Source organism: Drosophila miranda, chromosome XR, assembly GCF_003369915.1.
Source record: "Drosophila miranda strain MSH22 chromosome XR, D.miranda_PacBio2.1, whole genome shotgun sequence".
Lineage (NCBI taxonomy): Eukaryota > Metazoa > Arthropoda > Insecta > Diptera > Drosophilidae > Drosophila > Drosophila miranda.
Genome location: NC_046674.1, coordinates 5,757,213 through 5,780,033, shown reverse-complemented (window position 1 = coordinate 5,780,033; position 22,821 = coordinate 5,757,213). Strand labels below are relative to the sequence as shown.

Below are 22,821 nucleotides of genomic sequence, written 5' to 3'. Positions count from 1 at the left end.
TCAATACATAGAGAAATCATAATAATAATTTGACAAAATAATCATAATACATAATAATGATAATGATAATAGTAATCCATTATTATCTCAATAGTTTGACTCGGATCTTGATCTTCTTATTACTCTTTAAGGTTTAGTTTTCATTATGCAATAATTAACTTGAATTTGACTAGATCGATATCGATTCATACAAGATCGTAAATACATATAGTGTGTGGTGTGCCTATGGTGTGGGTATGGTGTATGTGTGTGTGTGTGTGTGTGTGTGTGTGTGTGTGTGTGTGTGTGTTTATGTTTTGGTGACTTAATAAAATTCTAGTTAAGCATCCATTTCGTTTCGAAGCTGTCAAATTGTTTGCTGTCTTGCTCAACTACTTTTGGATAGACTCTAAATCAATTTGATAATTTTGCATATATGTATGTATGTATATGTACTTGTATATGTATTTGTATGTTTGTATGTAGATAGTAATAATTTTATGTATGTGTATGTTAAATAACTGCGATTTCCATTCGTTTCATTCATCTGTGTGGGACTTTCATCCGCTTCTAGGTTTTCCCTTGCCGTTCTATATTTACAAGATATCTCCGCCTGGGACTTAACATTTTGTACGAAAAAAAAAGTAGGAGTAAAATTAATCGAATCTGATATATATAATACTTGCCATTTACTCTGGGCTTTTCTCGGCTAGCAGACTGGAGATCTACTCGTAATACTGTCCCAATGAATCTGCCTGGCAATGGTGGTAATTGAAACTGAAACCATTACTAAACTGATTTTGATATTGATATCTGCTGAGAGGGGAACTCATGGGAGAATAGCTCTGCACAAAATGATATATTTTATGCTTTTGTAACAAAACTAACTTCAACTTTGATAACAATTTCCCTTTCATATTTCTTATAAATTTAAATATATGTATATATATATGTGTGTATGTATATATTTGGTAATAATTAAATTTCATATCTTTAGTATCAAATACGTCCCGCCCGACTGTGGAGAACTCCGCTGCAGGACCCACAGACTAGGCGACTCTAAACGTAGTTGTTTTCTCTATACAAACTCTAAATAATTGTTCATTTTGTTATCTCAACCTAATCTGCATCCTTTTCTTATCAATATCCTTTCATTTTTGGCATATTTAGCTGTAGATTTGACGCTTCTCTTCTCTTCTCTACCCTTCTTTTGCTTTTGTACAAGTTTTGCTGCTAATTTAGTCAAATTGGTAATGGTTCGATTCAACAGACTGTTGTTGAGTTGAGTAAATGTTGGATAAAGATTTCATTTTTTTCGTTTTTTGTGTTCCTTTTTTTACTTTATATGATAATAATAAGTTAGATTCGTGTATGTTCTGGATGTGTTTGGGGTGTGTTCTATGTTAGAGAGTGTGTAACAAAGGCCAAAACGTTGATTAAATTCAAAATGACGTGTTCAATTCTCTAGTTTTGCTAAAAGTTTTTGCTCCTTTCGTTTTTTTTATTATTATTTTTTTTTGTTTTTTATAAAAAATGCTAATTTAATTGTTGTCCATATATCGTAATAATAATCAATAATTAATCATATATATCATTTTAAGTTGTTAAGTGTTAAATAGTTTTCTTAGTCGGGCTAGGGCGCGCTATGGTCAACTTGAACGTTTTTGTTATCTGGGTCTGGGTCTGGGTCTGGGTATGGGTATGGTTATGGGTCTGTTTATGTATCATTATCTGTTCGGTTCGGTTCTTGGAGCTGGGCTTGAAAATAAGTGGCCAAAATCTTCGGGTTTCTGCTGTTGTGTATATATGTATATATATATATATATATATGTATGTATATATATTTATAGTTATGTATATATACTTTCTTAGCAAAATTTTTGTTTTCTTCCGCTTCTCTTTTCGTTTCTTTTGTAGCTTATACCTTTGCTCATATATTCTTTTGAGTTTTTTATTTAGTTTTGTTTCTTGCATCGTTTTCTTTATATATATATATACATATATATATGTATGTATGTATATTTGTAAGTACCTGTATTTGTTTTTGTTGCAAGCAGCTAAGTTTAAGTGTAAAATTTTTGTTGTTTGTTTTTATACAAATACTAGTTTATTATACTATAAAATCGATTACGATTTTCATTAGTTTTAGAAAAGTTCCCAACCGAACTCCAAACAAAACGAACAAAAAAACAGAATTCGTAATTGCAAACTAGTATTGTAGAAGAATATCTCCAACAGAGTTCTTAGGCCAACACAAGTGATCGCTTCAGAGATTTGTATTAATTTATCTTTGCTAGTTTTATTTTTACTCCTTCATTCGATTTCTCGATTCCCGTTAATAGCTCTAACAAATTCATATTAGATTAGTTAGATTAGTTTCTCATTTATATACTATAAAAAAAAATTGATATTTTTGCTTTGCGGCGAGGCCAGGCACACCCTTTGGGGATTTGGCCTGGGCTCGACCTATCCAGTAGCACTATATACCTCAGTATATATATATATACCTCAGTATATATATACATATATATGTATATATATATTGCGCTTTCTGTCCTTCGTCTTCTCCTATTCCTACTCCACCTCCATCTCCCCATACGTATCCGTATCCTTCCACATAGCCATCAAAGCATTGCGCATATTAAGTGGCCTGCTCTGAGCTCGTCTAGTCCTAACTTCTTATATCCTTTTGTTTTACTTAAAATTAATTAAATTCGAATTTTTGTGTTAATTTTCATTCATACACACACATATATGTATATACATATATGTATATGTGTATATATATATATATATATATACTTGTATATGCATATATAGAACATTCTGCCTTTTGCTTACCACTAAATGCTAAAAAGTTGCAGAGCTATGTATGTTCCTCTATCAATCATCGCCTATACTCTATCATTTAATCCCTCTGCTCATCTACACCATCTTCTACACCCTTCTCGTTTAACTCGTTTAACTGTCAACTCCATTCGATTTTATCATCATCAGATTAACAAATTCAGTTTTGATAGTTTTTCTCTTGTATTTGGTTTCTTTAAATTTTTTTGTTTTCTGCAGCATTTTGTTAATTTAATAAATTCCCATCACCAATTTTTCTTATAAAATGGTTGCTGCTCTACTCGAATCTCCCTCTTTTTTTTTTGTTTTTTTTTTTGTTTAATTCATTATTTGTTTCGTTTTTTTTTTGTTTATTTGAAAACCCAGATAATTTTGGTCTCTTGCCAGTCAGTTTTTGTCTCAAGTTTTTTGTCCTGTGTGTGGTGTGTGTGTTGGGTGTGCATATGTTATGTGGTTTGTTGTTTTCTTTTTAACAAAATTATCAATATCAATGTTTGTTCCTTGCTTCTATAAATATATATATTTATGTGTCTATATATATTCATAATAAATCGATATTTTGGCAAAAAAATTTTGTTCTTTCTTCGGGCTGCTCAACATCATTATCATTTTGTTTCTGTTGGTTTTCTCTTTAATTTTTTAAGTACTGCATTCGGCTGCATGTATAATCGAATAAATATATATATAGTTGCATGTATGTTCTGCTGTTTTGTATATATATATAAATCTATTTAAATTTCAGCTCTAAAGTATTTTCTTTTTTTATTATACATTTTTTTGTTTGTTTACTATTTTTTAGGTTTTTTTACACACGCTTTTGCATGTGTTTAATTTTTATAATCATTTTCACTTAGCATGGTGAAGACCATCTGAAAAGAGGTAATGGTAAAGCATCAGTTTGCTGATCCAAGTTTTGTCGTTAAGATCTCCTTCCAAGCAGATCGCCGTGGCAGCTCTTCCAAGCAGTTCGCCATTTGGAAAGAGATCTTCTTCTTGTTAAAGTGGCTGGGGGGATTGGGATCCCCAATCACTCGAATTCAATGGCTCACCCTTTCAGTAGTCGCTCGTTATTGTTGCCGCAGTTGTCATGGTTGCTGTTGTGGGTCCTGGTGGCTTTAGGTCTTTCGCTTTTGTTGCTGCCACTTGAACAGTTTTTCGACTAGTTCCACTTTGGATAGGTTCTTCTGGTTGCTATTGGATGCCATGTCCGGTTGAGTTGGATGTGGATGGGAATCGTCCATTCTGCTGCTGCAGTTGCTGCTATTGTTGTTGGTGGTGCTGCTGCTGGTGGTGTTGTTGGTGCTGTTGTTGTTGTCCTTGCTGCAGTTGTTGGTATTGCTGATGTTGCTGTTGTTGTTGCTTTTTGGGCTGGGGGAGATGTTTCTGGGGGTACTATAGCGATAGCAGTAGGTACCATTTCGCCAGCTGGCGAATTGATACGGCATATGAGGGGAGTTGTCAGTGGGAAATGGTGGCCTAAAGCTGCTTCTGTGACTATAGTGGTGCACTGTGGTTGTTGCTGTGGCTGTTGCTGTGGATGCTGTTGCTGCTGCTGCTGTTGCAAATTGTGTTGTAGTTTGTGGCATGGCTGCTCCTGCGACTACTCCTGTTGTTGGTGCTCCAGGAAGTAGTTGTAGTTGTTGCGAATTACACTTAAGGAACTCCGATTGTTAATAGGGTCGACTGGCATCCTTTGGCCGCTTCAATTGAACTTTCAGTCTTTTCATGCCAATCTGGAAGCCATTCATGGCCTGAATGGCCGCTTGAGCGCTGGCTGGATTATCGAAGGACACGAAACCTACATAAAGAGAGTCATTTGATTAGGTAAAGCTGAATATAATAGTTAAGGGTATATTGAGACTCTACCGAAGCATTTGCTCTGGTTTGTAGCACGATCGATGAAGACCTTGGAGCTGATCACATTGCCAAAGGGCAGGAACATTTGCATTAACTCCGCATCGCCAAACTCTTGGGGCAAATGGTAGATGAAGAGATTGCAGCCCTCTGGACCGGATATCGAGCATCCTGGGAACATCAGAAAATCTTAAAAGAAGACATTACAAGAAAAGAAACAAAGTAGAGAATGAAATTAAGCGATGGCGAAATCATAATTTCGAACTTTATGAGTATGTCTGCTTTCTTGTTCTTGTTCTGTTTGCATTGATTTCGTTTCGTTTGATTTTGTTTGAATTCGAATTGATCGATTTCGGATTTCTGATTTTCGGGTTTTTTGATTTGTGCTCTGATCTGTGATCTGTGTTCTGTGGCTGATCATGTTTACTGGAGGATTCAACTAAAACTAAAGCGCTTTGAGGGCGGCGCAAACTAAGAAACAAAACCATAACCAAACGAACAGGCTAAATGATATGCGAAAAGGCTTTTATATTCGTTTAGTCTAGAAATGCTTAATGAATCTAGTAATATATGTATACTATAGACTTTAGCTTAGGTCTCTACCAAGTATTCCAGCCCCAAATTACCATATGATTGTTATAATATGTATATTCTATTTATATATGTATATATGAGATATAGTGTCTGTATATTTGTATGTGCGCGAGTGTCATGCAGGACGGATTCTAGGGGATACGGGTACATAGAGATACAACAGACTACGGCGCAACAGATATCGAAATAGAACGTTACACTCAAGATAGGTTTATAGTTAGCATACAGGTAGTATACACACACACACACACACACACGCACACGCACGCATACACACACTCACATACATACATAGATATCATATAGATTGCAATACACAGACGCATACCCACAGACAGACATAAATTATATAATGTTTTACTAAGGGGGCGGCGGAGTGCTATTGTCTCTGTCCAAATAAAAAGAAGAGGAGGAACGACAAAACGAACCGAAAAAGAAACATAAAATTTTATGAGCAAATGTCTTCGAAATACGCCGACGGTCTTTATATGATTTTAAGCAGTTTATATGTAATTTTTACGATGTCATAAAATGCCTTTGAATGCAGCTATTAAAAACGATTTACGCCTTGCCCGACAACCCCCAGCGCGAAAGGGTTGAATGTCCTCAATCGCATCCCTTCTTCTCCTTCGAGGGGTTGTGGAAAGAGATAAAATGTTTATCAAAATAAAACAAAAGGCAAAAGGAACAGGACCAGAACACTGTATGCAAAGTAATTAATTTTTATGAGATTTTGTTTTAAATTTAATTTCTCTCGGAACAAAACAAAAAAAATTAATTACTTTTCAGGATTGGCTTGATCGAGCCCCATGAAGACCGATATAATATTGTCTGTGTGTCTGTGTGTTGCATGGGTTTGTGTGTGTTTGTGTGTGTAAGTTATACGTATCATATGTATTGTAAATACATATGTATATGTTCACGATGACAATGAATCGAAGTAAACATGGAGCGAAAGATTAACGAGTACTTGATGAAAACAAATAAGTATTTGCAGTTGTTTGTTAACGTATCATTCGATATTTTGCAAAAATCAAACACGATATCGAGTTACGAGAACGGAAACGAACGAACTAGTACGTGTAGGCGGTTTCGAGGGTTAGGAGGGTTACGGGTGTTACGGGGGTTACGGGGGTTACGGGTGTTACAGGATTTGATTAACAAAATAATAATGAAAAGCTTACCTTCACGCTGAGTGGGTGCAACCGCCGCTAGGGGAGGTGGTAAAGCTTGTGGAAACTGTCCATAGACGGCGGGGAAGGCTGCATTATATATAGATAATTTTTGTTTTTGGTTTTTACACAAATTCCGAAACATTTATGAAGACAACACAACAATTAAGTATACATACGAGTATATATGTATGTAGTATATATATAATTAAAATTGTAAAGTAATTTTATAGTTTAGTAATAAACAAATAATGATACACACTTTAAAAGAATATTCACATTAATGCTAATACCCCAGCCCATTAGGGGAGCTGGACTTGAGAAAGAGTTTTCAAAATGATGAGCTGATACATATATATGTATATTTAATATATCACTGTTTCCCATCAGAACGTAACAAATAATTAATTAATTCAGCTCTTAAGCAACAAATGTTAACCGTTTAACATTGAACAATACATCTTTTGTGGTAAACCAATTATCAAATAACTAAGTCAATCATATTAAAATCAAAAGCCAACGGAAAGAACCCAGCAAGCGTTGTTGATTCGCATGAGATTCGCAATAGAGCGGCGTTACTTTTGCATTAGTTACGGATAGTGAAATCGCATAGAAATCGCATTAGAGAATCGCTCTCCTTTCTTTCTGCAACATTCGCTTGCTTCCGTTCAACAAAGGAAATCAATTAAATATTTATATAAAAGTTAGAGTTATATAACACTTTACTAACAGTAAATATTTATGGCATGACACAACAATTATTATTTATTTCGATAAAAAACAATTATGAATGATTGGTTGGTTTTTTTTGTTGTTGTTGGTTTCTTTGGAATCTTTGGATGGATCTGGTGGTATAAACGATAATGACTATGGTGACGATGGCACATACTTAACGCCACTGCTGGCAATGCTTATGCTGTGGCTAATTATGAGACTGAACGCGGCTCAATGACAAGGCAACATGTTTCGAGTGTGCAGAATGAGGACGCAATGATTTTTGGAGTTTGAGCTAATTCCAATTAATGCCTTTTTTTTGGTGCCTAACCTAGATATTCTATCTTAGAGCTAGGAGTAAAGACTTAGTGTGCGCCAGCTGGGGGACACTTACCAACTCCTGGAAACGGTGGCAGCCCAGGGAAGGCATGTTGCAGAGTAGCAGCATCGCCGTTTGGCAGACCTTGTGGTGGTATAGTCAAATGCAGCGGATCTGCAATGAGAAGGACTGATGAAAATTCCAGGAATATGTACGTGGAGTCGTGTACAGATTGGGCCAACTTATAACCGATTTTCTTGATAATGGAACCCCAAAGTAAGCTTTGGATTCGCTGGTACTTACGTCCTGGGAATGCCGTTTGTGGAATGCCGTTCGTGAAGACCCCGTCCGCCGCAGCAGCTGCTGCAGCCGCGGCAGCTCCGCCGGGCTGGCCGTTGGGCGTGTTGGCGCCCATGCTGAAGTTGGGCATGGTCGGCGAGGGCAAAGAGGGCGGCTGTCCGGTGCCGTTCAAGCCATGAGGTATTTGCGTTGCCAGGGCGGCCATGGGGTTCATGTAGGCGGCTGCCGAGCCAGGCGCGGTGGCAGCGGCAGCCATCAGAGCGGCTTGCTGCTGTTGCTGTAGAGATTCAAAAAGATGGTGGGCGTAAGAGGGGATGGAGCTGGAGCTGGAGCTGGAGCTGGAGCTGCATCCCACTTACCTGAGCGTAGGCGCCGTACGGGCTGAACTGATTAAAGACAAACGGATTCAGCAGGTTCATATGACCGGCCATTTGTTGCATGCGCCTGATTTGTCGTTCCTTCTCTGTGTCGGCGTATTTGACGACCAGGCTGGAGGATGCACCCTGGAATATAAGAGGGCCGGGAGCGAATTAGGTGGGAGTGAGGCTAACTGGCATTCCATATTTATAGGAGGCTTTTCCGTTTTCCTTTTTATTCGCTCTACTCCCGGGAACAGGAAATCCTATTACAGGCCATTATTTTGTGATGATGACAGCGAACTACGAATACCTGCCCGCTGGGGGCGCCCATCCCCCTCGATTTTCGTCCTTTGTGGAGCTGCTGCTCATTATTATTATAATATAATTATATACGAAAAATAAGTATATATCAAAATAATTGGCATACGCGTACTTGAATTTGCATTTCTATTGAAAGCAGCTTATGGCCTGGTCTCCACTCCGCTTCGGTTCGCTCCCCTTTCACCCGTTCCCTTTTCCGTTGCCGTTCCCTATCTTAACCCAGCGACTCCGATGTCATCCATTGTCGTCGTCTCTCATTGATATCGAAATACTCGTAAATACTGGGAACAAAGCACTCAGAGTTCTGAGCACGACTAGGCCCGGACCCTTCCTTCTTCTTTGCTTTTGATGTCAATTAATTAGCATAATAATGGCAGGCTTCACATTTCGCACTCCCCATGTCCCCACCCGAAGAGGTCTCAGCTTACGTATTACAATTTGATTTGAATAGACATTTCCAATATTCGGTAACATTTGGTTTTTGTTCTAATTAAGACCGTTTTTGTAATGGGAAACCTTTTCGCCTGCTGCTGCTTCTGCTTGGGATGATGATGATGAATGTGAAGGGGGGCGGGGGGAGGAGCTGGCAGGAAGCAGAAATGCTTTTATGATTTTGCAAATCATTAATCAAAGTAACAATGATATTGTATTGCATAATTCTAGCTCTCCTCTGCATCCACCTCGCCCCTCTGGGCGTCGTGAGTGTGTGTTTGTGTGAGTGGGTGTGCCCTGTTAATGAGACTACAACAAAACAGGTGCTGCACGTAGTATGGCAGTTATCTGCTATTCTCCGAACATAATTTTAATTAATGAAATATGAAACTCGAGTTTATGCAAAAGGCCATGAGCGGATAGACCGGTTGCAGTGGGAGTGGAATCAAGGCTATTCTTGGGAATGTGAAACTTTTTATGGTGGCCTTAACATAGCCCCTTGATGTTTGCCAGCTCCTGTGTAATAGGTTTTAATGAGCTTCATTAGAACATTAGACGTGACAGGGCCAGGGCCAGAGCGAGCTATTTTCTATACTCGTATCAAGTGAAAATACATTGCAGCCTTTAAAGGCAGCTAAGATTCTGAGCATCTTCTGAGGGAACCCTCGGTGGCTGCGGCTGCTTGAAGAAACTGCAGCCACAATTGGCAATCACATTGAAACCGATAAACCTCCATTATCCATTGCTAATCTGCGCAACTAATTGTCGCCGACCAGCTGAAAACCATGCCACACGCTCAACATTAGGCGAGCAGGGAGCCGCAAGAGCTCATAAATTAATTCATTAACGTCAATCTAATTGCCAAATAATCCTCGGCTCATGTCTGCTTATTCCTCAAGGCTTCTGGATGTTTCAAAACCGGAAAATACAAAAAAAAAAAGCCACAAAATCGTCGCTGTTTTCGGGGGGAATTATGGTGGCAGTCTGTCAGGCAGGCAGCAGTCAGTATGAGTCAATATAAACGTTTATTATATGCTATGAGAATACGTGTGCAGTTGTTTGGCCTGTTCACTTCCGCTTCCGCTTGACGAAGACGACTACGACTACGACGACGACACGAAGATCCCATTCAAGTGAATTGCTGCCGCCAAATGAAATGAAAAATTCAACACGACACACAGTCCCAGGCCCATGGCCCATGGCCCAGGGCCCAGGCCCAGTAGCAGTTGGAGTCACAGACACAGAGCCTTAGAAGGAGGCGAGTGCGAGCTGGCAGCACGCCTAACGAGAACGAATCGTCGTCGTGCCTCAGTGGGGAATGCAACAGGCAACAGGCTGCCGTTTTTGGCTGCCAACTAACAAGCCAACTAACAAGAGAGGTCTTCCCCGGTGCCTGGTGCCTGGTGCTTGGTGCCTGGATGCCTGGGTCCTTGTTCCTGGACTCGTGCCAGGCGGCACTTTTGGCAGCAATCGCATGTTGCATGCCACTTTTCGGGCGGCACAAACGTGACGCCATTAGATGGGCCTTCGTCCTTAGCCTTTTCGCCTCTGGGAAATATTTTTTATTGTTTTTTAATGCCACTCGCTCAAAGTTCTGGTCTCTCTCTCTCTTCGCTCTTCTCTCTTCCCTCTGTTCAATAATGCTTCTCCCTTCTTTTTTGGCAAAGTTTCAGACCACAGGACGGCCAATTACAATTGAAGGGCTTACAGTGCATTTAAAAAGTAATTTGTCTGCCGCCCCAAAAGCCGCGCACGTATTTATGTATTTCAATGCAAATGCAAATGTAAATGCAACCAAGACTCTCCTGGGAGGGACCTGTTGTGGCGATGGGGCGCGGGCCCAGTGGATCTGAGGGTAATCAGAGCTACCCGTGTTCACTAATGGTTATACAAGCCGCAAGGGCAACCCGTGAGCCCGGGGAGCCACCCGGACAGGGGCGTTGAAATGCAGCCAGGGCACACACACACACACACACACTCTCTCGCACATAATAAACTCGCGCAGGGAAGTATGCAACGTTCCCCGTATTCTGGGGAGAGGCAGATGAGGCAGAGGCAGAGGACTACGGGTACTACATACGTGTCTGGGGACATGTTAACATGGCAGTCGTGCCAAAAATTATTATTCCCGCCTCGCCACGTATACGTACGCTTTGAAAGTGGCAGTGACAGTGCCACTGGCTTTGGCTTTGCATCTGCTGCTGCTTTTTGCTTGTTGCATACTTTTAGGAATGAGTGTGAGAGTCGATTTGTCAACGCCTAAAAGGACAACATATTTCTTCTGGCCAAACGCAAAAAATTGCCCAGGAAATGGCCGGCAAATGGTTTCAACAAATGAATTATATATATTTGTACACACATATGCAACTGATTTGCATTTTATAGTTTCTGTTTCAGTTGCAGTCGGAGCTCTCCCATTTTTTTCTGATTTCTTCTGATGCTCGTTTTGGCCGCAGCTTGTTTTAATTGCCAAATGAATTGGCCTCGTCGGCCTGGTCCGCATTTGTTTAATGGTCAGCCATTTTTATCTATCAATTAAAGCAGCGACAACGAAATGTTTTCAAAAAATGCCAGCACATAAATTTTAGAGCTAATGGTAATGGGACATTCCCTTCTTTTTTTTTGGGAACAACTGTTGATGGGCGGTTGGCGTTTTTTTGGTTTTTTGTGTGAGGGAAAGTTTTGACTTTAGGGAAAACCGATTTAATCTGTTCGATTGTGTGAAATTGAATTAAATTTTTGGTGATCTCTGCTGCCTGGGCCTAAAACTGACTGGTTTTAGGGACATGGTATTCTCTAGTGGACCTCACTTCCACCTACTATCAACTGTAATTTGTCCACTGCAATTTTCGGTGAACGTGTCGAAAGATTCAACACCTAGTACGTTTGCAGCTCCAGTTGCAGTTAGTGCAACATGGGCTGTGGCACGTTCCGCCTGCCTGTGCAGTGTGACCACCGCTAAAACGCCTAATGACGTTTACACGGCCAACATAATTACAGTAATAATGTGGCCGAGACCTGGCCACGACGACGACGACAGCACCACTGGTGCGAGGAGTGGTTCGAGGAGTGGTGTGGTGGTGTTACGGATGTGGACGGCGATGGCGATGATGATGTTGATGACATTAGCGAGGTGTCAGGCGACAATTTAACGAGCGACAACGTTGCATACACGTACACGGACACGTATACCTACACGTATGTGTATGTGTATGCGCGGAAAGGATTCCTGCCTTCCTGCCAGCCTATTGTGTGCCACATGCAACACCAGCAGAAGGACCAACAAAGCACATTCGTCACGAAATGAGGAAAGGAAGCAGCAACAAAACTCTTGCTCTCCTCGTGCGTGTGTCGACCAACAATTTTGTATGCTTTTAAATTAGCCAAAGTGTGAAAGTGTCATGTTTCGAAATATGAAATTAACAAGAGCATGAGCCGAAAGAGCAAAACGGAGCAACAAGAACGCGATGCCTCCTTGTTGCTGTTGCTGCTGCCGTTGCCGTTGCTGTTGTTGATACTCTGTAATTTGTTGGCCGAAAATTGAAAGGAAGTGCACTTCAATTAATGTTTGCTCTCCCTCTTATGACCGGGCTTAATGCTGTTGCCCTGGAACTGGAAGAGCAGCAGCAAAACTCTTCAAAATACATGTATTGACCCATAAACCAGAACGAACCCTTCATTCGCATGCGAATCTGCCACTCACTCTGTTGCCAAAGACAGTGTTTAACGAATTTTCTAATTAATTTCCATTTAAAAGACAAACCTGAGTCGAGCCCAGAAAAACTCGCAATAGAATAGCAGCAATAGCAGCAATAGCACGAGCGCACGAGTACCAGTAAAAAGTAGCAGTAAAACTAATTATAAATTCGTTTTCAGATTTCAATTTCGCTGTCAGCGGCAGTCGAGGGCTGAGCAGAGCAGTGTCAAAACGGCATTTCAAAAGGCTTCCTTCTCATCCGTCCCCCCAGGAACCACTGGGCGAGTAAGTAATCTTTTCCGGCAAATAAATCACACCATCGCCCGTGCGACTGCGACTGTGACTGCGACTGCAGTTGAAATTAGTGTAAATGCCACTAAGCCACCTAAAAGTATGCTCAGCATTAGCGGAGTTCGCAAAAAATCCTGCAATTTACGTACTATGCGGAAAGTTACTTTGGCCCCGGACCCGGACCCGCACCCGAATCTGAAAAGTTGCGACGCGCTGTTAACCGCAGCCCCAGGCGGCCCCAAAAAGGAACAGGGCGGGACAGCAAGGCAATGCATACATTAAACAACTTTTGGCTCATTGCATTTTGGCCGGGCTCCGGCCCCAGCCTCGGCCCCAGTTCCAGCTCCAGCTCCGACACCGACTCCGACTCCTCCTCTGCTGCCAACAAAGGCCGCCGGCGAAGCGTAAAATGCGGGCAAGCAAAAAGCGCGACCCATCGCAGGACACAAGAGGCAGGACTCAGACGACGGCGTTGACAATGCAACTTGGCCGCAGCCCAAAATGAAAAACTTATTTAATTTACTTTGCTTTTTGCCGCAGCTCCAGCCATTTAATTCAATTACTCGCCGAGAGTTCTTTTTGAGGACACTTCTCCTCCGTTTTTTCTCCATAGGGCCTAATAGGGCAATCAACAGGGTTGAAATTTGTCAAAGACGCCGCGAGTAGATCAGAAAAGAGCAGAACAGACCGGAGAAGAGCCCTTTGTGCACAATCTTTAATGGGGTTTCACAAGGGTCTCAGGATCGATCCTGCACCGCTTTACGTATCCGACCAAGGACAATGGGGAAGGCTTCTCCTAAATGGGCAATCAACAGGCTGGAAATTGGCCTCCGGCAACTTTGGCGAAGATATGCCCGGAATGTGACAGAAAAGTTTAAGGGAAATTTCGCCCCAAGAAGTTGGAATCCTTGGAAGGTAGTGCATAGTTAAAGGTTGCTTCCTTCGAATCCTTTCGCCCTCGGGTCTGCTCCATTCTGCTGCACTTGTCCTGCATACTTCTGAGGCGCAAGAGAAGAAGGTCTGGAAGGCCAGAAGTCCAACTGTGAGCACTGCCAGCCCGGATAACATGCCCCGGGATTTGTGTGTGTTGTTATTGTTGGGTATGAATGTCACCAGGACCTGCAGACGGAGTTTTATCAAACAAATGGGCTAGCTCAACGGAGAACACAGGATAGGACAGGCCAGGCCACTACAGGACAGGGCAAAGGACAGAGGACGGAGGACGGAGGACACAGCTAAGGAGGCGGCAGGATATTACATGCAGGCATGATTGAGTTTTGAGAGAACATAACCGAAAAAGAGGAAGCGCACAATTTCATAAATTTAATGCGAAAAGCTGCACAAAAAGGACCTCCGGCTGGCAGCAGATCCCTGCCCGATTTCAGCATTTTAGCATAGCATTGCAACAAATTGAATCCAGTTCTGAGGACTGGGCCTCTAATGCAGTTAAAATCAAAGTCAGAAAAACAAAACCACTGCTGGGATATATGTATGCACGATAGTAAGGATAAAGCTTTTCATTTCTCATTCCCATTTCCATCCTACTCATATTCCTACTCTATGCCTCGCTCTGTCTGTCTGTCTGCGGCGTTTTTTGTGCTTGATTGAACAGAATTCTGGGCGAAGCTAAATTTAATTTACGTTCCGAGCGAGAACGAGAGGGGAATTGGGAATAAGACAGAGATAGTCCGAGGACATGAATATTTCATTCGCTCTGCGGCAACATAAAAAGTGCACGAAAGCAGCCCCAGCACCAGCACCAGCACCAGACGCCTAAAAAGCTCCATCTTCCCTGATCCTCCGATTCAACCTCTCCCCCAGCTGCTCGGTCGTAAACAATTTACAGTCGAAATTGTTAATAAAATTATCAAATATTGTATTTATGGTCAGTCTAACGGTCAGGGAAATGGTCAGAAGGGGAAAGGGAAACGGAACGGGAACGGGAACGGGCAGAAGGGAAAAGACCTTTTATGGTGGCAGTTTAATTTGCTGCTTTGGTTTTACGAGCTGTTGAGGCGATAGTTGGTCCGTGGCCAGGATCAGGGATACGTCAGGCACTGAAAGAGTTCCTTGCTTTTACAGCCACTACAGAGAGCGAGAAAGAGGAAGAGAGTGAGAGAGCGTGATAATCGGGATAGGCCACTCCAGGATAATTGCTCCAGGACAAGGCCAATTATGAATGTAACATAATATTCAGAATCACAATCAGAATCAGATTCGAAATCAGAATTAACCGCACAACACGCGAACCCAATTAGCTCCAGAGCGGGACCCCAGCCGAAGGACAATCGTGACCAGTTCCCTTGGCAATTTGCAGCCGCAGGACGGACAAAACATTTCGGAAAGGACATGTCAGAAGCAGGGTCCACAACCAGAGTGCTCCAGTGAAAATGGCACGAAAAATATTTTCTCTCGACGAAAAACTAAACTAAAATCCAAATGAAAATATTATTAAATTCAATTGGGCAAACATTACAGAAACATGGACCATGCCAGGACACGCACACGCAGGCGGCAGGCGGCAGGCAGCAGGCAGCAGGCACAAGGCAGAACGCTGAGGGCTGAAGGGGTACCAGGAGGACATATGTGAATGTGAATGCAATGTGGCGTCCAGTTGGCAACGGCCGCCGCAACAAACGACCAAAAATTGCATTGCCATTTTTACGCGCAATTTGTTTTGCGGAAATATTGTGAAAGTTTTTGAGCGGAGGACAGGCTGCCACGTTGGCGACATTTGGCCAAATTGCACACTAATATGTGTGTGTGTGTGCTCGAATGTGTGCGTGGGCCAAATGGCTAACGGCAAATGGCCGCAAATGTTTTATATTTTTATTTGCTTGCGTTTTGCGTTGATTTCTGATTGTTTCACATTTTATTTAATGCCAGAGGCAGAGACAGGGACAGAGACTCGCACGAGTTCGAGGACGAGTATATGGGGCTGCAACAAATTAAATCTTCAAAAGTTTCCCCAGACACAAGTGAAGCCATCAGTGTCTGGCAGCATCTCTCAACCGCCTCAATTTAATCATTCGCAATTCCAGAGAACCGCCCAAATGCAGTACCACAAATCGTTCGAGTGCCTCGGCAGACACATTTGCCTGTCTCCAAATTGAGAGGCAAGCCGCAAGTTGGTCCGGGTCCGGGTCCGGGTCTGGGTCCTCGTCCTGGTCCAAGACAGAGTGCACTCCGAGCGGAGAGTCGTCGTAGTCGCTGTCACCGAAATCAAGGCAAATCTTTTCTAACTATTTGCAATTCAAGCATAAGTCTCTTCAGTCTCACACACGCATCAGACGAAGACGAAGGAAACTTGCCTCATATGCAAAACGTTGGCGTTGGTGGGCGCCCATCACCCACCCACCACCCGCCCACCGGCAACAAATCCTGCAATGAATATATTTGGCAGAAGGAAACCCAAGTGCAGAAGAAAAAACCCAAAAATTCGCCCTGCCAGTGCATACTGCTAGGCGTTGGCGGCGTGAAACGTTTCACTTGAGTCGAAAAAAAAAAAATGTGGGAGCCCAGGCAGGACTGCTCCCTGTTTGATAAACGACAGTCGTCTTGGTTACCTGGTCCTCGTCCTTGTCCCTGTGCCGCTCTCTCGATTTGTGTGTGGGGGTTTATATTTTCACAATTTTTCTTGCTGCAGGTAAAGTTTTCTTTTTGCCGCTTGTCGCTGCTCTCGAATCCGAATCCGAATTGCGAGAGGAAATGATAGACGGCAGGCGGTAGTCGGTAGTCGGTAGTTTTCTAGGCGATTTATAAACTCGTATATTCGCAGCACTCGCATGTTGCTCCTTTGTTGTCTGGGACGGGAGGATGTGGCTAAGCCTAGAAAGCAATTTACCCGATTATGTGAGCTTTAAGACAGGCTCTGGTTCTCTCTCTTTAAGGTGCTTGTCCCTGCCTCCGGGAAGCTCTCTCTGGCCGGCCAGCGATTGTATAGGGACTCGGTTATTCTTCCATTTCGAAACTTTATTCAAACATAAGCAGATATGCAGTTGCATCTGGTGCCGTGCCCCTCGCTCTCCATTTTTATATGGACAGGCCGCTTCTGCTTGACTTGCTTATCACAACAAAAGTTGTCTGGCGAGATGGAGGAGATGGAGGAAATTGGGGAACTCTGTCAGGAAAAAAAGTCGAAATAATATGCCAAAGCATTCTTCACTGATTCTGGCTACGCGTTTTTGCACTTCAAAGTACTTCAAATCAATTTTCTTCACTTATTTTCATAAACCCGAAGCAGTCCCTTTTCCTCTAGCCGCACAGCCCTGTCCCTGTCCCATCAGCATTGGAGGAAAAAATTTGCCAGAAAAGTTCAATTTTTGAAATATATTTGCAAATTTCATTCACTGCGCTCGTCCATTCAAATTTCCTGCATTTATGTTGGTGTCCCTTTGGGGAAGGAAGCTGAGGAAGCGGAGGCAACTGGGAGAGGGGGGTGGAAATATGAGCGAAAAAATGGAAATAAAGGACAAAACAGCAGCGGACCCTTCCTTCTGGCCTGCCCGCCCACTCCTCCGATTTTCGGCACAGGACCTTTTGTTATATTGAGAAGGCAGCAAGAAATTGCGCTAAGATGCTTATCCTTTTTTTTCTGTGTGCCGCTGCTCCCTTTCGTGGGGGCAAAAAATGGTAAAAATGCTCCATTATTATTTTTATTACTTATTTGCTTTTAATACTTCACGACGACGCTAGGGCTGACAAGAACGATCTCTAGGACCGAGACGGAGACGGAGACCGAGACCGAGGCCGGGCCCAGGCCTGGGCCCGGGACTACGGCCAGCAGCAGAGCCTGGACGAACGTCATCCAATCTCAAAGCGGATGTCGTCTACTTTGCATTTTGAGCCGTTTCAACTTATGTGCTTCCTGCTCCTAGTCCGAGAGCCGGTCCATCCAAGAGCCCTGCCCACGCCCAGCCCACATTTTAAACGATGGTTGTCCTGCCGCGCACCCATTTGTGCCCCTTCCGAAATTATTATACGGTCCCCGGATGGCCTGCCGTTGCCATCGCCGTCGCCCTCAGCCGCCTTTGCCCATCAGCTGCACTTATTGAAAAATTCGCATCTCACATCAGGAATTGAGGAAATTCCTTCTTGGCCATCTCTTCGCTTTTCGATGGCTTTCGGCTTCGATTTGGCTTGGTCCCCAGGTCCATCCCCAGCTCCATCCTTAGCTCCATCCCCTGGCCGACTCTTGTTTTAAGTGCAGTCAGTAGTTGGCTTTGTCGTCTGTGTTTATGCAAAAAATTTGTCTACAGTCTGCGTCTCTGGCGTCGTCCTCGTCTCCGTCCCCGTCTTGGTCTTTGGCCGGTTACGCCTCTTCAAGCTGAAATGTCCCGGGACGACGTCCTGGCCCCGGCGCGGCCTGGCCAGCCTTTTGTTATTTCTTGTGCTTAAGTAGTTTTTGCTGTTTTTCATACTTTCAGCTTGTAATCACTGTCAATGTCGACGACGGCAAGGAGCAGGGCGATGGGTGGCTTTACCCGTCGTTTTGTTTCTGACATGCTGCTTAAATGCTTCCCAAGATTTAGCTACTTGATGGGGTTTTACCTCCTTACAATGTTATTAATAATAAGCTATACAAATTTTTCACTGTCTTCGGATTGGGTCCAGACCGGACTGGACCGGCTTGGACTGGAATGGACAGGACGGGACAAGATAAAGGCACTTGAACTTACGCCAGAATAGGGCAAAGGATTGATATCCTTGGAGCTATGCAAATTTGTAGTACATACCTGCAAAGATAGAGAGAGGGAAAATCAGATTTAGTTTGAATTGAATGAGGTTCTGTAAATGCAGGAGATTCACTAATATTCCTCTTTGGTACTAAGAGAATCATATTCATAGTCCCTGTTCCCTGTTGTCTGTTCCCTTTCCCATTTCCCGCATTTTGATCATTGAATTGCAAACGATTGTTCGCCCATACTCCGCCCTTCGAAGGACTACTCTCTGCACTTTGTGTCTCAAAGAATCAATTACCAAACCGTTTTAGGGCCATGCCCGAAATGTGCCATTAATGGACAGGACCTAACGACATTTTCAGCTGGTTCTGCTCCGGCCTCTCTCGCAAACGGGTGCAGGACCAGTGAAATTTTAATAATAGCTAAAAGTTCAATTGGCATTTCAATATTGTCTTTGACCTTAGCCTTTTATCGAGAAATTTTGCCCTGCCAGGAGAAATCGGAGGGGCGGCTTCACACACACAAGCACGCACATCGACAATCAACCTAGACTCTCCCGCATGAGGAAGAGGGGGAGCGGGAGGAGCAGGAGGAGAGGGAGCAGGAGGAGCCTGGGATGATATTATGAGTGTTGCTGGCATTTCAACGATTTTCAGTTTTCTTATTAAATATTCTAGAAATGTTTCGGAATCCAATGATTGTGCAATGGCATGTACGCGTCTGCCCCTCCCCACTCCTCACTCCCCCCTGTGTGTGTGTGTGTGTGCTGGAAAAGCATTTTTCGTTTTTCAGGACTCAGGACTCCGACAAGGAGTCCCAATGTTGTTTGTCATTTTAAGTCAGTGCCATGGGTAGCTAGTGAGGTGGAACTATGGGCAAAAGGCACCCGGCACAAATGGCATTGTAGGACTCGACTCGACTCGCCTCGCCTCGCCTTGACTCCGACTACATCTCGTTCTCGTTCTCCGTCTCCGGCAACAAAGTGAAAATGAAATGACTCGGAACGAATGGCAGAGCAAGCGTTTACATGAAAAGCTGAGCGGGTCTAAGGGTCGGATGGGGGCTGGTTCTGGGGATGTGGCCAGAAGGAGGGTGTGGTCGCATAGACACATTCACGTAGTTTATGTACCTTTTGGCAGCCAATGAAGCATGCCCTAATTGCTGGCACAACTTTAAGCTAAAGAGTTTCTGAATTTTAAAGCAGGCACACACACACAAACACCCACACACACACCTCTATGAAGGCCAGAGCCAAACGACATTTACATGGATGAGGCTCCACATAATGGAAGGGGGCACGCGTGGTCCACGGCCTTGCTGAATCTGAAAAATGGGAAATAAAAGCAAGAAACTCCTCCCGCTTCTCGGGAACTGCCACTCGTAAAGAGAGAGTATCGGTTGCAGTCTGGCTGTAATTATCACACACCATCATTGGTGACTAGTATGATCTTAATGGGGTTTCTTTCGCTCTTATGGCATTCGACATTTGAGAAAGATTTACATTTGGGCAGGAATAGCTGCTTCGAAATGAGAGGCTTGTACTCCGCATACATGCTCGTATCATTTGAATTATAAATGAGGATGCGGCGACCTTTTCTGCCAGCGGCTATCCAAATCACAGTTTGCACTTAGTCTTTGTTGTCGAATAAATCAATGGAGCTTTAATTTTAAAGCCTCTAGTGCCGGCGGCTCGACATGAGTTCTCCATAATAAATCAAAGCTCTCGTGAAGCACCTCAATGGCCCCCGGGCCCTGACAGTGGCAGCAGCGGTGGCAGCCACAACAACTAAATAAACAGCTCGGTCACCCAGTGCCCAGAGTTATGCAACACGAATCAGCGCATTTTATGCATGACCAAATATGCGATAAACAGCAACTAATTTTGAGGCAGCTCTCAGCGAAAACGAAAAAAGAATCCACAAAAGTATGGCACAGACAAACTAATTTTACACTGATTCGAATTGAAATGCCAGGCACACGAGCACACATAACCCGACCGACACCGACACAGACACCGACATGGACACGGACAGGCGGATAGGTGGCCTGCAATCGAGTGCAGTGTAAATATCCTGCGGTTTTTAGTTTATTAAATTTTTGTCAACGACGTCTCTCCCTCGGAGGCTGTGGCTGCTGTGTGTCCGTCTGCCTGTCACTGATAATAAATTTCCAGCTGCAGTCGAAAGGCAAAAACAAAATCGAAATATGCAGAAAAAAAAAAAAAAAAAAAACGAAAAAACGACAACTGCCTGCCAGCCTGCCGGCCTGCCCTAAGCTCGCTTTTGTTAGCACACTTTTAAGCGTCATTTAATTAATAATAAAGCCACGCCCCCGGGCGGTTGGTCTCTGATCTCCTATTATGCCGCTGTCCCCGGGATAATTGCTGTCATTCTTCTGGCGTTGCAACTTTTGTTATTAATTTTCACAGACTTGCAGCTTTTTTCCGCTTAACGTGTGAGGCTTTACAGGCTTTCGAATGCCGTCGATATTTTTCTGTTTTCCTAACTCTCTCTTTGCCTCTCGTCGGTAATTCAATTAAATCGGACATCTCCAAAATCGGATACAATTTGTCTGGGCCATATCTTCCTAAAATATAATCAAATACCATACCAATTAAAGTGTGATTAAAGAGCATTGGCCGACCCGTACTGCCGTGCTTACTGATGGTTCACCTTGATGTCTCATTGGCTTTGGGAAAACCAAAAAAGGAAATCACGCACATTGCGGTTGGTGGTCCCTTCCTGTCCGGTTCTGTGTTCTGCTCGGTTCTGTGTTAACCTGTCTGGTTGTTGTCCTGTCCCATGTCCGTTTGTTTGCGTTTCGTGCACAGAGTTATTTACTTGATTAAAAATTCATAATTGCCGACAAAGCACTGCCTAGCTCTAGAAATGCAGAGCCTAACACCCGAACACGAACCGGAACGCTAGCCCGGGCCCGAGCCCGAGCCCGAACCCGAAAAGAATGCCCACAACATTTCTGCACACGGATGCAATTTAATATTTTAAATATGTCAATTAAACGGGCAGCGGAAGAGGGGCCCCGTCCGGACAATCGCTGACAGGCAGAGGCTGCTTATAATAAATTATACAATTTGCAGCCGCATGAATTAAGTAAAATGCAGCTGCACATTTATTTAATAGTTGATAAATGTTTCAGTCTGTGTGAGAGCTGGAAATTGCCATTGGAAATGGAAATGGTGGGGGGTGGGGGGCGGGGGGTTGGTGGGCCATCAATGTTTGCCGACTTTTAGGTAGAGAGAGATACAGACACTGAACTATAAAAATATTGAGCTTTACGACTATGCACTTGTCCATAATTCCATCAAGACGAGCGCAATCTTTAAGCCAGCCAAGTGGATGCGGGATGGGCCTGGACCTGTGCCGGCTCGTGGCTGCTGCTGCTGCTGCTGCTGCTGCCTCCTCTAGGCCAAGTCAAGTGGTTAAAGCAGCTCAAGAGAGCGACGACGACGAGGACGAGTGCTCCATAATGCACATGAAAGGAGACTTGAGCAATAAAAAAGCGAAGCGAAGAACTCCACCCGCTTCCCTAGTCAGACACACAAAAAGGCACTCGTCAAGTCCATGACGACGACGACGACGTCGTCTTCGTCGTCGTCCAAGTCCAAGTCCCAGTCGCCGTTGCTGTCGAAGATGGGGGCGCAGCTTAAACGACTTAAGCGCCAAAGAAATCATCATTAAAGTCTTGCTGTAGTCCTCGTCCTCCTCCGCCTTTGCCTCCGCCTCCGCCTCCGCCAGAAGGCGTTGCAGCTCCGCAAGGCGGGGCCTTGCAATCGACAATGCTGGTTAAGTCAAGTGTAGGTCGTTGGTCGGGTCGCGCTCTGTGTTGTAGAGTTCAGTTCTGTTGGGATTGGAATGGGGATTGGGGACGTTACTCCCAGTTTGCTGTTGCTGTTGCTTCTGCTGCTGCTGCTGCAGCACTGCACTCCGTCTTCTTTTGCTTTTGCTTGGCGAACACTCAAGTAAATAGAGTTCAAAATGAAATGCAACCAGCCGCGGGTGAAGTGCAGGGTCCGGGCCTGCCGCCTGTCATCGATCTGGTCCGTGGCTCTGCTCGCACTTCTCGTAAGCCCCCACCGAGCCCTCTCCTTGCTCGGTCATCTGTTAAGAGAGCAAGGGACGAGAGGGGGGTAGGGGGATAGGCGGAGAGAGACGAGCTTTAATGCCGTGTCTGAATTTGCTTTCCACTGTCCGTGCGTGCGCCATTTTAATTAACATGCAAATCCAGTTGAAAATGCCAATTT

General features: G+C 43.7%; 1 protein-coding gene across 34 annotated transcripts in view; it reads right to left on the bottom strand.

Annotated features, from left to right (window-relative positions):
- Positions 1–1,489: 1,489 nt before the first annotated feature.
- The window catches only part of LOC108153300 (CUGBP Elav-like family member 4), a 318,810-nt gene continuing 297,478 nt past the window's right edge, over positions 1,490–22,821 (bottom strand). For 18 of the 34 annotated variants that reach the window (XM_033386632.1, XM_033386637.1, XM_033386627.1 and 15 more), the window contains 6 exons: positions 8,139–8,282; positions 7,783–8,056; positions 7,555–7,653; positions 6,459–6,536; positions 4,693–4,869; positions 4,497–4,624 (listed from right to left, as the gene is read on the bottom strand). In XM_033386632.1, coding sequence (XP_033242523.1) covers positions 4,497–4,624; positions 4,693–4,869; positions 6,459–6,536; positions 7,555–7,653; positions 7,783–8,056; positions 8,139–8,282 — 900 coding nt within the window. Of the gene's footprint in view, positions 3,696–3,875; positions 4,625–4,692; positions 4,870–6,458; positions 6,537–7,554; positions 7,654–7,782; positions 8,057–8,138; positions 8,283–22,821 lie in introns of those variants that run through there. The other 16 variants (XM_033386645.1, XM_033386631.1, XM_017283197.2 and 13 more) reach the window with 4 other exon arrangements.